Genomic DNA, 15337 nt, shown 5'->3' with positions numbered 1-15337 from the left:
TTTCAAGGAGGCACTGGAGTGCCTGAAGAAATTTTAAAACATATTTTTTAATTATTTCCTGGCAATATGTCCCTAAAAATCATTGAGAAATTTCTGAACAAACTTCTGGAGAAATTCCTGAGGGAATCGATGGACAGATTCATTAAAAATCTTAACAGGACTCTCATCGGGTATCCATATTAGAGTTCTTTGTAGACGGAATTCTAGAGAGAGCACTAGAGGAATGGTCTGCACTATGTCTAGTTGTAGAAACTTTTGAAACCCTTGGAAGAGTTTTCGAAAAAAAAATCTCTGAATTATTTCGTGGTGGAATTTTCCAACACAAATTCCTTGAAAATTAGCAGTCAAGAAATTTTTGAAGGAGTTTCTGAAAAAAATGAAGCATTTTTTGGAGAAACAACAGCAGGAGTTCTTGGTGGAATCCAGAAGTACTTTTAAAAATTTTCGTAAGAATTTCTTGAGCAATCTGTGGATGAATTCTTAGAGGAATCTCTGGAGGTGTGATTGGAAGAATATCTGCACCATGTCTGACAAATTTCTTGCTAATTTTTTCAAGAAATCATTTATGGAGTTCCTGCATATTCATTAAGTAGAAAAAATACTAAACTGTCTCATTTCACAAGTTTAATACCCACGCGTAAGTAATGTACTGAAAAATCAAACACCGATTACACAGCATAACATAGCATTAACAACTATACAAATCATGGGTGGCCGTACAATTCTTAGCTCTATCGGTTATAAGAAATCTTTATGTAGTGTCGCAAAAAAAAAACGTTTGTAGTGAACGCAAAAATGAACTTTTTTTAGATTACTTCCGTACAGAAGATTCTTGTAACATTTTTAGTGACCATTTGGATTGAGCCCCCAAGAAGTGAAATGTTGGAACACCCTACTAAACGCGTAGGGTAGAAGCACCGGTTTTGGCCATACGCCAGTTGTAGCCATAGTGGATTATCCACCGTTTTACATAGCCAATCCGCATGAAATCTTTTGTGTTCAGTAGATCACATTCACATGATAGAGCTACATTCATTTACTCGTTCAAATTGATTCAAAACATAAGAAAAACAATTCATTTTCCTTATAATTTCAACTCCCATACACCTAATTTAGCCAGGGCACTCCTAATTTGGCCACTCTCATGAGCAATCAATGCGATTGGCCAATTTAGGAACCGAAGTTAAATCTCTGGCCGAAACTGGTTCCGTTTTCCTATATTGACCAATGGGATTTTCAAAGCAAAAAAATGGTTTTAGCTCAGTTTTGATATTTTACACAAATAATATGGATTGAAAGCTTGCATTTGACATATTTGTAGTATAAATACGGCTTCCAATTTAATTTTTATTGACATTTTCTCTTAGACTGGCCAAAACCGGTGCTTTTACCCTATTCCCAAAGAAAGATGCCAATCTTCTTCACCAGAAACCGCACAAACGAGCGCCTAAAACGGTCCCTAATCCCAGTCAAACGCATAATGGAAATTTTTTATAAAACTTTTGTCTCCAAACGTATGGTAACCAAGTTGATATGGCACCACATGCTGTGAAAGTGTTTTTTTCCTTTGTCTACAGATGCAAACTTTTCATCTCCAAACTCCACCACAGTCAGTTTGCAGGTGGCTAGGCTAAGTACTTCAGCTTTCCTGACGACGTCGGTGGAGGATTGCTGCTTATCGCAGTCACAGTGAATCTACTTTTCGACTTTGATCCGCCAGCTCGAAATGAGCTTTGGTAATTCAAATTTATCTACCGCGTTACCAGCTGGCTGTCTGTCTCTTTGCAGCTAATAAATCCGCAAAGTAATTTCTGCCAACTTTAGCTGCCATTGAAGGGATTTGCACAATTGCAGTGAGATGAGATTTTCACTTTCATGTCTGATGAGAGTAAGGTGATTGAAAAGGGGGAAACAGCCCTGTGGCGTATTCCACAACTGCACGGAGGATGCAGAACAGAGATTTCCGAGGAATTTAATCGCTTATTTTTAGGATGTTTTGATCTCTCTTGAATGATGATTATGAAATGCTATCATCTATTGTAGCATAGCGTCCACAAATTGTACTGGAATAACTTGTAAAGCGGTTGGAGTAAGTTTCTAATGTAAAATTTCGCATTACTATAGTTTTCTACCTATAGATCAACCCAATTTCCGGCGTAGTAGTGCAATATTGACAAAGTTTTCTTTATTTGCTGTGAGAACTGTCACAACATTGCTTTTGTTTGTTGTGAGAAAGCAAACATAAACAGATATGCTGCCGAGCATTCACTTCCTTGTTAGACTACTAGAGCTACTATTGCCCCGTCATTAGATGTTAACTTGAAGAATCTGGTCATAAATTAACTCATAACAATTTTATGAGATTTCATGAAAATCACAGAATTCGTAGTTGAAACGTATTATCTTGCATTCAAAATAATCAGTACAGATAACGCCGAACTCTTTGTTGAACCTCAATGAATATCAAGTTACACCTTGTTGACCATTCGTAAATATGGTTGTGTATAATTATTTTCCGATAATAATGAGATTCATGTCATTCGAATAGTGATCGCGTTAGGCCAACAGTTTTTCACACCTCCCAAACTACATTTTGTCAATCAGGTTTCCCTCAATTGCAGCAACAATTCGGTTTATTTCCCGTTTTAATCATAAAACAATATACTGAAACGTCTCTATCCGGAGAATGAATCTTCAACGTCAATCACATATGCCGCCACTATCACTAGCCATGATCTCATACTCGTTGATTCTGCGGCTTACAACAGCAAATGAAAGCCCATACAGTCGCTCTTAATCGGTCACCAGTACTTCCTCATCACCAACAACGCTGTGTCGCTGATCTTGGCCATTTTCCGTATTGAACCGTACAAAATTCGTCCCAGGCTGTGCCACAGGTTCATGTTCGATCAGTTTTCCCATGGCGATCATGGTCATCATCACATGCAGGGTGACATCTGCAGGAAAAATACGGTTCCATCACGGATGTTTTTCGTTGCTGAAGGATACTTACAGAGAGCCATGACAACTCCGAATGGATTCACAAACACCATATTGTACCATCGTTTGTTCTGCCAAATCATGATGATATCCCTGAGCACCAGCAGGAACAGCTCAATCATGTACATCGCAACGAAGGGATAGACGAACTTTTTCTCTTCCTAAAACATTAAATTGGCGTAACTCACTCATTTATTCAACGTCCGTAAACCAAACCTTGAAAATTCCATAGAAAAGCGAAATCCCCACGGTAAGCCAAATTACTCCGAAAACAAGGCCAACGCTTCCCATGTACCGATAGTCGTAAACTGCAAGAATGATCATCGATTAGTGCATAGGAAAAACAGTTCATGATCCATCCTTACACTCCTCCAAAGGATACAGGAAATCCGTTGATTGATACAGAACCGCGGCCAAGAATATCGAACCGATAATTGTGGCGACCGCAATGACATAGCTATGAAATTTTATATAGAACCGCAAGTAGTGCTGCATTGTCGCGAGTTGCTGTTGCCGTCGATTAGGCCAGTTTTGTTTTAATTGCGACTAATCTAACCGTGCAGTTGCTCCACGTGAGGTAGAAAAGACCGGTTCCGACGAGTGTAGCAATTGTACTGGTTGTCGCTTTTTGCTATGAGAGTTAACCCACTGGGTAATCAGCATGTGGTGGTAATGTGTATGAGCGCAGTCAGTGTAGATCAGCCAAGAATTTCTTTGATCTCTACTCTCTATGTGTACTCTCATGCTCTGCTGAATGACGAAAGTATTGGGAAAGAAGGAGGCTGTAAACTTGAAAATTCTTATTGTTATCAATGCGTTATCATCGCTGCGGTGATATGGATGTCGTACTGCTCGAAGTTTTTGGTTGGTGTGTGTGTGCAATGAACGTGGAACATCTCAGTACTATTATTATTGTGTCGGGTACTATGGTATATTGTGAGAAATCCGCTAAAAATTCGTCGTAGTTCTCTCTAGCATACTGTTCAGGATTTTGCATGCAAATAACTTGTTTTTATACTACCCAACATAAATATGGAAACGGGCAGTGCTTCGAAAAGCCTAAGCAAGCCGATTAGTGTGGCGTCGATGAAAAGCTTTGTTTTTGCTATTCCGTTGTATATAATCCTCCTTTTCATCGAGAAAATGAACGGCAGAATGGCCATAAACTTTTCCTAACAAAAGAATCAGTACTGAATAGTGCTACATCTCAGTACTCGTTTCGGTGTTGAAAAGTAGCACTTTCCATTACTGTTTTAAATGTCTGAGTCTATCAAGTCGTGATCCATCTAGTGTCTGAGAATTTCTCAATAATTCTCAGTGCTTCGGGAAGCCTAAGCAGGCCGGTTTGTTTGTATTTCGTGAGCTGATGAAGTGTCCGGTACACGTTTTGCGAGTGCGAAAAGATATTCGTGTTCAGTCGAGGATGGATTACAAAATGATGAGCTCGTTTCATGCTTATTATTTTACACATTTGTATCGAGGCAACGTTACGTTTTTGTATTATTCTAACAATCTATGGATTATTCGTTACTACAAGTGTCGACATAAACCCTTATTTTGTTTTAAATAGTTTAAACGTCTTTCTTCTTTCGTCATTACTAAGAATAACTTTTGAATAGTTCGACATTAATAATGTCGACGTAAGTAATATAGGGTTACGCTTAAAAAAATACAATTCTTTTTTTCTCGTCATTACTAAAAATAACCTTTGCTTAATTCGATATTATGAATATCTACGGAGTACAGGGTTACGTTTTCTTAGAGATATCTATGGCAGTATGAACGAGTATTACGATTGATAAAAAAAATGTTCGGAATCCCTATATGACAATATCAAATAACCTAATATTGGCTTATTATGGATAACAGTGTTATCAAATGACGAACTTGAGAGATGACCGGAAACAGGAATGAACTGAGAATGAAAATTTTCCAAGACTATCGTTGACGTAGGCATAATACGAAAACCCGAATGGTTGAGAGAAGCCGATGCGAGCGCGAGCACGCTAAGCCTGCTCAACGCAGCGCATGTGTTAAAACTACACAGAATGAGGCAAACAATGCAGGACTCTCTGGCTGAGTGAAAATTCTGTGTAAGTCGCACTCATGCTATGTGTAACCGATGTGTTGGCCATTGGCTGTGCGCGGATCGATGGAAATGGAACTGTCAGTCATCTCCCGCGCGGCAGCAAACAGTTGCACGCTAAACTTGTCACACTCAGAAATGAGTGCCGAGTACACAAAATCAGCCTCTCTTCATGCAGCACAAATTCTGTGCAAAGGGGGCTGTACACAGTTTTGTGCAAATGGTGGTTAACAAACCGAATGAGTGAAATGCGCACAGAGGAGGAACGCTTGGAATGCGGAATTCACTTCCATCTTTGTTTTGCTTCTGAAAACATTTAAAAAAAAACATTCAAATTATCAAGTTTTCAGAGATTTTTTCATTCGAATAGCCGAAGCGGAAGCAAATGGGGAAAAAACTTCCACATTTGCGACCATCTTCCGGCTTTTCGCCTGAAAAAATCACAGAAAACTCCCCATCTTACCAACGGCCAACTGTTTGCTGCCGCGCGGGAGATGATTGACAGTTCCATTTCCATCGATCCCCGCACAGCCAATGGCCAACACATCGGTTACACATAGCATGAGTGCGACTTACACAGAATTTTCACTCAGCCAGCCAGTCCTGCATTGGTTGCCTCATTCTGTGTAGTTTTTACACATGCGCTGTGTTGAGCAGGCTCAGCGTGTAGAGAGAAAGAGAAAAATCCGAGATTAGCGCCAGTAATGGCCACGCTAAATTTCATCCGCTCAGAAATGAGTGACGAGTACACAAAATCGGCCTCTCTTCATGCAGCACAGATTCTGTGCAAAGGGGCTGTACACAGTTTTGTGCAAACGGTGGTTAACAAACCGAATGAGTGAAATGCGCACAGAGAAGGAACGCTTGGAATGCGGAATTCGCTTCCATGTTTGTTTTGCTTCTGAAAACATTAAAAAAAACATTCCGATTTTAAAGTTTTTCAGAGATTTTTTCATTCGAATAGCCGAAGCGGAAGCAAATGGGAGAAAAACTTTCTCATTTGCGACCATCTTACGGCTTTTCACTGGAAAAAATCCCTGAAAACTCCCCAACTTACCAACGGCCAACTGTTTGCTGCCGCGCGGGAGATGACTGACAGTTCCATTTCCACCGATCCGCGCACAGCCAATGGCCAACACATCGGTTACACATAGCATGAGTGCGACTTACACAGAATTTTCACTCAGCCAGAGAGTCCTGCATTGTTTGCCTCATTCTGTGTAGTTTTAACACATGTGCTGCGTTGAGCAGGCTTAGCGTGGGGAGATGTATTCGAGGTGAGACAGAACAGAAAACGTACTGGGAGTCACCTTTGGTCGGTGATGCGATCCATAGATAAAGGGGAAAAATACGACTTTTACTTAAAACTGTTTTTGCATTCAGTCTCGCGGTAATAAACTAATAAGACTTTCTCACTAATAAACACCCTTCCTGTGATGATTATGGAGAGGCAGAGGTATTCTTAACAATCATTACACCCAACCATTCCTTCCCCATCCCAACTGACTCTAAGGACCTCGCCGGCGCCGTTATTGATCAATAATATGAGATCTGCTAAAAGTGCACTTCGAGAGTAAGCGGAAAGTCTCATCCTTTATTCATTTGGATCAAAGTGCAATTCTTACCAGTTCCGGTCAATCACGGAGTAGCAACAATTGACATGTAGTCAGTCTTTGCTTTGCTATGCTATGCTACCCAATGTAAATATGGAAACGTTTCATAGAGGCTCAAGAGAGAACTGTGCATTTGTAAAATTAAAAAATAAAAACTATTTTCTTCCGATATATTTTGAAATTATGGAAACAAAAATTGGCAAAATGGAAAAAAGTGGGATTTTTGGCACCCCCCGATATTGGCAACACTATGGATTCGTTTTTTGCGTATCTGCAGCAATAAAATAGATCCCTTTGTGTGGTCCTTAGCCTCTTGCCCAGCAACTCCTATCCCTACCTTCTCGTGGTACTGGCCGGGGTACGAGTAACCTTAGAGAAGATTGGGTAACCAACCCCGGTGGAAACTTTGGTCGTATGCTGACAGGGAAGGGAGGGTTTGCTTTAGACTTTGCTTCAGCAAACCTGTCCAGCAAACCGTCTGTTCTCCATGTCAGAGGCGGCTGATCAAGTGCCAGAGAAGGACTCTAAGCTAAACTGCGCTCTATGGCCCTCTGAACATTTAGGGGGAATGATCCTCCGGAAATCTAGGGGGTTGGTGTCAGGCTTTGCAAGCTAGCCGTAAAAAATATCAACCATCGAACAATCAACAAGAGCATGAGCCTGTACATAAATGACCGTACAATTCGTAGTTGCTATTCCGTGATTAACCAGAGCAATCGAAGTTGCACAGAAATTTAATTAATGGGGCTTGGGATTAGCTGACCATTCTTTAATGTGTACAAATCGAGAGCTCAAATTTAGTGTTGTGTCCTGTCTAACGTCGCGTCGTGTGATGGCAACAGTCATATTCAGTGAATATCCAAATGTGATCTTTCAATAGCTTCTTTACTAAGACAGTGTCTGAAAAGGACCGCTTGCAAAATTTTACTTCCGACTACGGGTGCAGTACAAAATTGAAGGCAAGGGTCCTAACAAGAATCAAAACGGGATCAGTGTGAATTAGGGTGCGGCTTATTTTTCAAAAGTTCTAAAAAACCAAAAATTCTTGTGCTCTACTGAATTTAAAATTCATTAAACGAGAAACCTCAAAATTTGAGCCAAAAATATTAACATTTAGAGGTGGCGCAAACGTCTTGAAGGTAAATTTTCAAGTTATAAACATTAACCTTCAGTGAAGTAAACATAACTTTGTTGTTCTTCAACCAAAAATAGTTTTATCCAAATATTTCCTCATTTTACTAAGAAAATCATATTTTGACCATAACTTCATAGATACTCAATCGATTCCGAATATTTTTACGTGTTTCTGAAGAAAATTTAGTTGTTTTCAAACTGCTCATACAACACATTTTTCTACAAAATGGTGTTGACTTAGTTATTCAACAAAAACTACTCAAAACACGATATTTAAAAAAAATTGCAAAGTCCTTCTCAAAGGTTTAACACATGAGAAAATCAGTTTCAACTTTAGAAATAATATTTAATTGGCTAAAATTTGAAAAAAATGGCATTTTCGTTAAAAAATTATGTTTTTGTGCAGTTTGTCAAGACATTTTTTTAGTGAAATGTGATGTATGAAAGGTTTAAAAACAATTGAATCAACTTCAAAAGCATGTAAAAGATTTGGAATCGGTTGAGTAATCAAGTTAGAAGTTATGATCAAACAAAGTTGAAATTTTTAGTAAAGTGAGGAAAAATTTGGAATAAATCACTTTTAACTAAAATTTGTTTTTATTTTACACAAATTTAGTGTCTTGAAAACTTTGTATTTCATAAATTTAATTTTGAAGGTATTGATGCTAAAAGTGTTAAAATCGGTTGAAAAATAACAATGTCATGTTTGCTTCACTGAAGGTCATTTTTTATGATCAGAAAATTCACCTTCAAGACGCTTGCGTCAGTTCTAAATGTTAATATTTTTGGCACAGAATTTGAGGTTTCTAGTTTAATGTGATTTGAAATCAGTAGAGCACACGAGGGGCCCAGATAGCCGTAGTGGTAAACGCGCAGCTATTCAGCAAGACCAAGCTGAGGGTCGTGGGTTCGAATCCCACCGGTCGAGGATCTTTTCGGGTTGGAAATTTTCTCGACTTCCCAGGGCATAGAGTATCTTCGTACCTGCCACACGATATACGCATGCAAAAATGGTCATTGGCATAGTAAGCTCTCAGTTAATAACTGTGGAAGTGCTCATAAGAACACTAAGCTGAGAAGCAGGCTCTGTCCCAGTGGGGACGTAACGCCAGAAAGAAGAAGAAGAAGAAGAAGAGCACACGAATTTATGATTTTGAGAACTTTTGAAAAATAAGCCGCACCCTAGTATGTATGAGAGTATTACTACTGATGAGTTCTTTTTCTAATTTCGTTATTAGTATCATTCTAAACATTACATTCATTTCTTATATCTAGGTGTTCTGTGTTATTGGACAACACTATCATCCTAATCTGGTAAAACAAATCTAAGATTTTATTAACATTTTGTTAACAACATATTACATTTCATTTGCCGTAGCAGTTCAGATTTTTTACAGGTGAGTTGATTTCACCTGTTTATAAGAGAAAAAAACGTAACTTAACCTAAACATATAACGCATTAATCGTGGCAATAGAAGATTGTAACGATTTTTGCCTGAAATTATTGATTATTTTATTTGACATTTGTTCCAATGTTTCAACCAGGGTTGGTAAAAAATCTGAAATTCATTCTACAGTAGCCAAACAAAGCTAATCGCAGTCACACAGTTCGAACGAAACGTGTAAATTTCTGAGACATATAATGTACATACAGTGGGATTCCGATTTTTGGCATGCTCCGTTTTTGGCATGCTCCATTTTTGGCACCCCCCGATTTTGGCAACAAAAGGGATCCGTTTTTGGCAACATTTTTGAATTCCATTAAAATTTGTAGTTTTTGTTAATATAATTGTGTTTTCATGTTTAGTGATCTGGAAAGTACGTTAGCTCCATACTTACTACATTCCAGAGCTCAATTATTGTCGATATTCCCCCAAATCACACCGACTGGTAGAAGTCCCGTACGCGCTTCTTCAATTCTAGATGGGCGTGTGTTCGCAACGTTTTATGAAGTCATCAATCTTTAGCCTGATAGTATCTAACTAGAGTTTTAATCTATCAGGCATTCACGTTATATGACCAGCCCACTTGAGTATGCCGATAATAATAATTTGTCTTTAGATTTTGAATAGCTCGTTTGAACGAAGCACAAGCTTTGACAAAAAAGGAACAACACGTCTATGACTCACAAAAATTTTATCATTAATTTCGCATGCCGCGTCAGCTCGCTGTTCTTTTTATTGCGAAATTACAAGCATTGTGTATGTACAAGCACTACACAACAATAGAAGCAAGCCCAGCGTGTCACTAACTTTACATGGAATTTCATAAAATAAATAGCGTATTTCAAGTAAATTCGTATTACCGTCAACATATAATCCATAATATTGTAAACAGCTAGAGAAACAAATGACTCAAGGTCTTCTTATTTAAGCCATTTATTGCGCCGCCATGACAAATGCAAACACAGTCTAAACTACACTTTATTCTCAATAAGTTCAACAGAGCGTGCGATGAATTAAATATGATGTTCGATTTTTTTAAGAAACGATGGAACATTTTATACCTGTAGTGCTCGGGGTGGACTGTACTTGGTGCCATATCAATATTTTAATCAAGTACCTCGATTTAATCAATCGAGTGTTCGACACTGACGAAGTCTGTAAGTCGCAGATGAAATAGGCCTATCTGTCAAGATAAGCAACACAAGTTTAAAGGTATTTGCTCGCCTTACTAGTGATTTTAGTGTTTTATTTTTTGCAAAAAGTGAAGTGTTAAAGTTCAATTAGTAGTTTTATCGAATATTGTCTATGTTCAATAAAGATAATCGTTCAGGTTTGTAACATATTACACTATTTTCAGGAGTTGACCAGTTTTTGAATATAGGTCACTTATGTGATTTTTGTTTTTACATGGCCTATGTAGACAAATGGTATACATGAAGATGTCCGAGATGAGCCAGCCTCGGGCTGCAAATCTCGTTAATAAAGATAATAATAATACATGAAGTTTATAAAACTGAATGAAGATACTTCAACAACGAAAAGTGAGTGGAACGTTTGTCACAATTTATATGATGAGTCTATATGTTTATAACATAGCCCTATCTGCTAATCTGCTTCAAAGTGGATCTTCCGGAAGTTTGGCCATTATTTGGTTCCATACTGATGATGTAACTACGTTTAAATGATATTCTTGAAATTAAAAAAATGGGTTTCGATTTTGGCACGGTTCCGTTTTTGGCAATATATATAACATGATTTCAGACTTAAATTTACATGACGTCATGTTTACATCGCATAAATGAAGTTTACATGACGTGTAATCTTCATTATTTTTAACTGTGCGGAAAGCCAGTGAAACTCACGCCTATCGCTGCTGTAGGCAAAGAGCCTTGAAAATTGCAAAACACCCGTTGCTAAGGGCAACCCAAAATTACTGTAGAAAAATGTTCTATTTCCCGCTGCATTTCCCGCATTTAGAGCCTTTAATGACACTAACGATTTAGAAAATTCATGCACCCAACACAGGCTACTTGATGAGATTCACGTTTTTGAACTACTGTACTGGGAAAGCCACGTGATTTTCGCGAAATTCAAGCCTACTATTATTACCATTCCCAGCATTTTGGATATTCTATGTAACTAATTGGTACTATACCAGGGGGGGAAGCTTCAGAAGCATTTTTAAAATTTTATTTTGAATTCTCTGCAGAGCTTTGTTCCTAGTATTACAACAGCTCCATATTGGTACAGCATACAACTTGGCTGGCCTGAAAATTCGTTTGAATATCAAAAGCTTGTTCTTAAGACAAAGTTTTGATTTTCTATTAATAAATGGATAGAGACATTTTACATATTTATTATTGCTGTTTGCATTTGAGGTGCAAATCTTGACTAACAATGCTCCAAATGCGCCAAGACAAAACAATCAAAGGAACCTAGCAATGATCATCGATATAACCGCCAACCTAGCAAAGAATACTTATCTTTGACATCGCATTTCTTGTGGAATATCTTACCGCGTTTGGTGTTTATTTATTGGAACCCCTCTCATCGTGACATGTACTTGAAGGTTTCAAATAAAGAGCTTTTGGTTTATGTGGGAAAATTATTAGTTGAGTTTTGGAAGCATTAGGAGAAATCTTCCATTTTTCCAAGTATGAAGAAAAAATATCCAAACTTTTTTGCAATCGACTACAGATGACACGCAGGCTTCGTCCTTTGGCGGAGAAGCCTATGTCATCCGCAAACAAGGATTTTTGACATCCCTGAGGTAACTCAGGTAAGTCAGATGTGAAAATATTGTATAATATTGGTCCCAAAATGCTGCCTTGGGGAACACCACTAACGAGTTCTGTTGTATTGCTTTACATAGTCTTAAAACATTCATCCGCAGAAAGGAATTTATGTACGCACAGCACGAGAGTGTGAAGCCCTTTGATTTTTTCGAGGATTGATACATTTTTTTATACTAAGATTCCGTTTAACTCTTTTCAGGAATTTCTCTGACAAATATTTCAGTAACTTCTTCACAAGTGCATTCAAATATCAGTTCTGGGATTTTTCCATGAATTCTTTAAAACATTCACCAAGGAATTACCGTAGGAAAATGGAACAAGGCACGTCTTTAAAATATTGTTCTCACAAGCATTCTAACGGTTTTTATTGAATGATAAAAAGTACAAATCTTATGACACATCTGGTATTGTACTGTTAATTGACACTTATAGTTACAGAATACTTTTTTTTTAATCTGGATTGTTTGGGCTTTCGGATAAAATAAAAGTCTTCTCACTATTATTTCAATATTTCATCTAACTCTTAATCAATACTGTTGGTAGGAATAAAACCTATCGCATTCGTTAAAAAATATTAAGTGTAAAGATGTGTGAACGAGAATAAATAAACCTTTTGTAATGTTCGTGTGACTACGATCCAGTGGCAGTAAAATCGTCTCGAAAACATTCAACCTTAGCTTAGAGTTAGAAATTAAAACTTACAGAAAGTTTCTAGAATCAGTCAGTTTCGAGGTCAGAATAACGATTAAAAACTAGAATTATAACAGACGCCGTGAAAGTGTCGTAGGTTCGGTTTCGATGTCGCAGTTGTTGTTCATCTTACTGCTAAAGGAGCGTAGCCATCATTCGATGAAATGCCTTATAACCTTACATGTATAAGAAAAATAAAAATGTTGCTTGTCGGACAGAAAAAGCTCCCGGGGCTTTTTTCGCGAGGAAAAAATAGCGAAGAAGAAACGTTCGAAGAAACATTAGCGCGGAGAAAAATGCATCGCCGCGTTACACCACACCGCCGTGTCAGTTATAAAGAGCCTAACCTAACAATAAACAATTAAAATCTCTTCAACTCCATTATGCGCGAGTGTCTTTCCCTTTTTGCATGAGGGCTAAGACACCGGGCGAAAGGGGGTAGTTTTCGAAAGAGTCTGGGGGCCTTACTCTTGTTCACGCTGTTTAACGAGTGTGCGCATTTATGGTATGGTCTCGTAATAGGAGCCGATCGGTGGTGATTTTTGGGCTGCAATAAAAAGCAAAAGTAAATTAAGGGTATTGAAAATCGGACGAAATTGACTTGAAACAAGCGGCGCCAATCGGAGCCCTGCCATTTGGAAGTTGGATGTTGAAAGTTGAGTGGTGAATAGGGTGCGGCTTATTTTTCTAAAAGTTGTCAAAACCAGAAGTTCGCGTACTCATGTGAAGTCGAATTACATGAAAATGAAACCTTGAAATTAGAGAATAATGTAAAGATTTTAAAATGGCGTAAGCGTTTTGATAGTGTTTTTTGTTTTTGTAAAAGAAATGTGAATTTAGTACCAAACCATTTAATTCCAATTATAAGCGGTTTCTTCACCACCGCTTAGGCCTTAAACCTGGTTTAATCGTATGGGTAAACCTGGTTTACGGATTAAGCGAAGGTGAAGAAATCGGCCCTTAGAGTTTGTAATATTTGACAGATACGCTTATTTCGACCTCAACTGTAGGACTGTCTACTACAAGCCGAATCTTATACACTGAAATCAGCCTCACAACTGAGGTCCGAATACGCATATATGTTATAGAATACATATTTTAATTGGAAACTCGCTTCTCATTTACTAACAGGTATAAATACAGCTCAAATATCATACTTTTCTAGTTATAGAATATAACCTTCAGAGAAGTTAACATAACTTTGTATTTTTTTTCAACAATTCCGAATCTCTCGAATCTTCGAATCCTCTTTAAAAGTAAATCTCGGAGAAGCTTGTGAAACAAAAAGTTAAAATGGGACACAAAAACTATCAACTGTTAAAAGTGTTGAAGGAACGTTCTACTTGGTCTTATTGATGCGTAGGTTTTTTTTTCAAATGTTTGTGAAATATATTTTAAACTGAAATACGATCAGAAAATATCCGATTCAGCTTATTTATTGGACTTATTGCCTGCATCAAACTGTTAAAGCTTTGTGTGAAGTATTTTAAGTGTGCACCTTGGAAATGGTTTCCTGCGAGACAAGCAAACAAACAACGGTTAGCACTAGCGGAAAAATTTGTGTTCAAATTGAAAAACCAAAATGTTCAAGACGGCACCCCTCAGGTTAAAAGTAGTTTTTTCTACTTTTTTCATCATTTTACGAATCTATTGCAAAAGACCGAAAGGACAAAAGGTCGACTAATAAAATCCCTTCATTTTTAATAAGGTTGAAAACCTTTTTTCTTAGAAGATAAAATCTCTCATCAAGCAATTCATTATCGCCTTTTTTATCCTTTCGAGCTTTTGACTTTTGGCCCTTTGTTCTTTCGGCGTGTTGTCTTCCGATATTTTGATAACCCTTTTGAACAGAGTTTGTTTTTTTTTTCTAAACAGAGTGCATAAAAAAATATTGTTAAATAGTTATTTATGCAACAAGTTGCAAAATGATGATTTTTTCAGCTCGAGTTGTACATTTATCCAACGAGGCTCGCCGAGTTTGATAAATACAACGAGTGCTGAAAAATATCGAGTTTTGCAACGAGTTGCATACAACATTTTTTGCTGTTTCGAAAAAACTATGCGTAGTTTCAATTCAGTATTTTTCAATCACGTAGGCTGTGATACAGTAGGGTGCAAAGCTACTTGGGCATTTTCATGATTCACTTTGGCATGGGGTGTTTTTCTCGACCGAATTGTCTGAAACATTGCAATAAGAAGCGCTTTAGTATGACGCATATTGTGGCCAAATATAAGCTCTATACCTTAAAAAAAACCCACTGCTGAAGTGAATCGAAAGTGCCAAGAATAGGATCCGGCTCCCTAGTACCCATGAATGTCACAAATTTTCTCGTTCTCAAAGAACTGGTTAGACAGTAGCTGACTACAAATGCTGGATGATCCGATCCCACATCAGAATCACCAGCCTGTGTCGGAACCAGTAGTTCGGTAGGAAAAGAAGGCCGTTAAGTATGTCGATCAAACTCTCAATGAAAAGTTGATTGATTTGGAACGAAATTACAAAAAAGCCTTTTTTACATAGTTATTTTACTTAACAAGGAGCACACTACTTAAAACATTAAAAATAAACGGAAA

At 37.7% G+C, this 15337-nt stretch overlaps 1 protein-coding gene across 1 annotated transcript; it reads right to left on the bottom strand.

The window, feature by feature from the left end:
* Window positions 1–2600: 2600 nt before the first annotated feature.
* LOC110681377 lies at window positions 2601–3625 on the bottom strand. Its single transcript, XM_021857118.1, has 4 exons — window positions 3366–3625; window positions 3217–3308; window positions 3014–3161; window positions 2601–2957 (listed from the first exon to the last, which is right to left on the bottom strand). Exons 1-4 carry the CDS (start codon window positions 3493–3495, stop codon window positions 2794–2796), a joined length of 534 nt encoding a protein of 177 aa, XP_021712810.1. The 5' UTR covers window positions 3496–3625; the 3' UTR covers window positions 2601–2793.
* Window positions 3626–15337: the final 11712 nt, after the last annotated feature.

The sequence above is a fragment of the Aedes aegypti genome, unplaced genomic scaffold (assembly GCF_002204515.2).
Source record: "Aedes aegypti strain LVP_AGWG unplaced genomic scaffold, AaegL5.0 Primary Assembly AGWG_AaegL5_hic_scaff_76_PBJ_arrow, whole genome shotgun sequence".
Taxonomy (NCBI): Eukaryota; Metazoa; Arthropoda; class Insecta; order Diptera; family Culicidae; genus Aedes; species Aedes aegypti.
Note: the sequence above shows the minus strand (reverse complement) of the source record. Positions and strands in the feature narration are given on the sequence as shown.

What these genes read in the sequence shown, in the direction of transcription:
- LOC110681377 (XM_021857118.1), bottom strand. Translation starts at nt 3,495, where the DNA reads ATGCAGCACTACTTGCGGTTCTATATAAAATTTCATAGCTATGTCATT. An exon ending in CCTGTATCCTTTGGAGGAGT is followed by an intron (nt 3,309 to 3,365) that starts GTAAGGATGGAT and finishes TCATTCTTGCAG; the next exon opens with TTTACGACTATCGGTACATG. An exon ending in TTTTCTATGGAATTTTCAAG is followed by an intron (nt 3,162 to 3,216) that starts GTTTGGTTTACG and finishes TTAATGTTTTAG; the next exon opens with GAAGAGAAAAAGTTCGTCTA.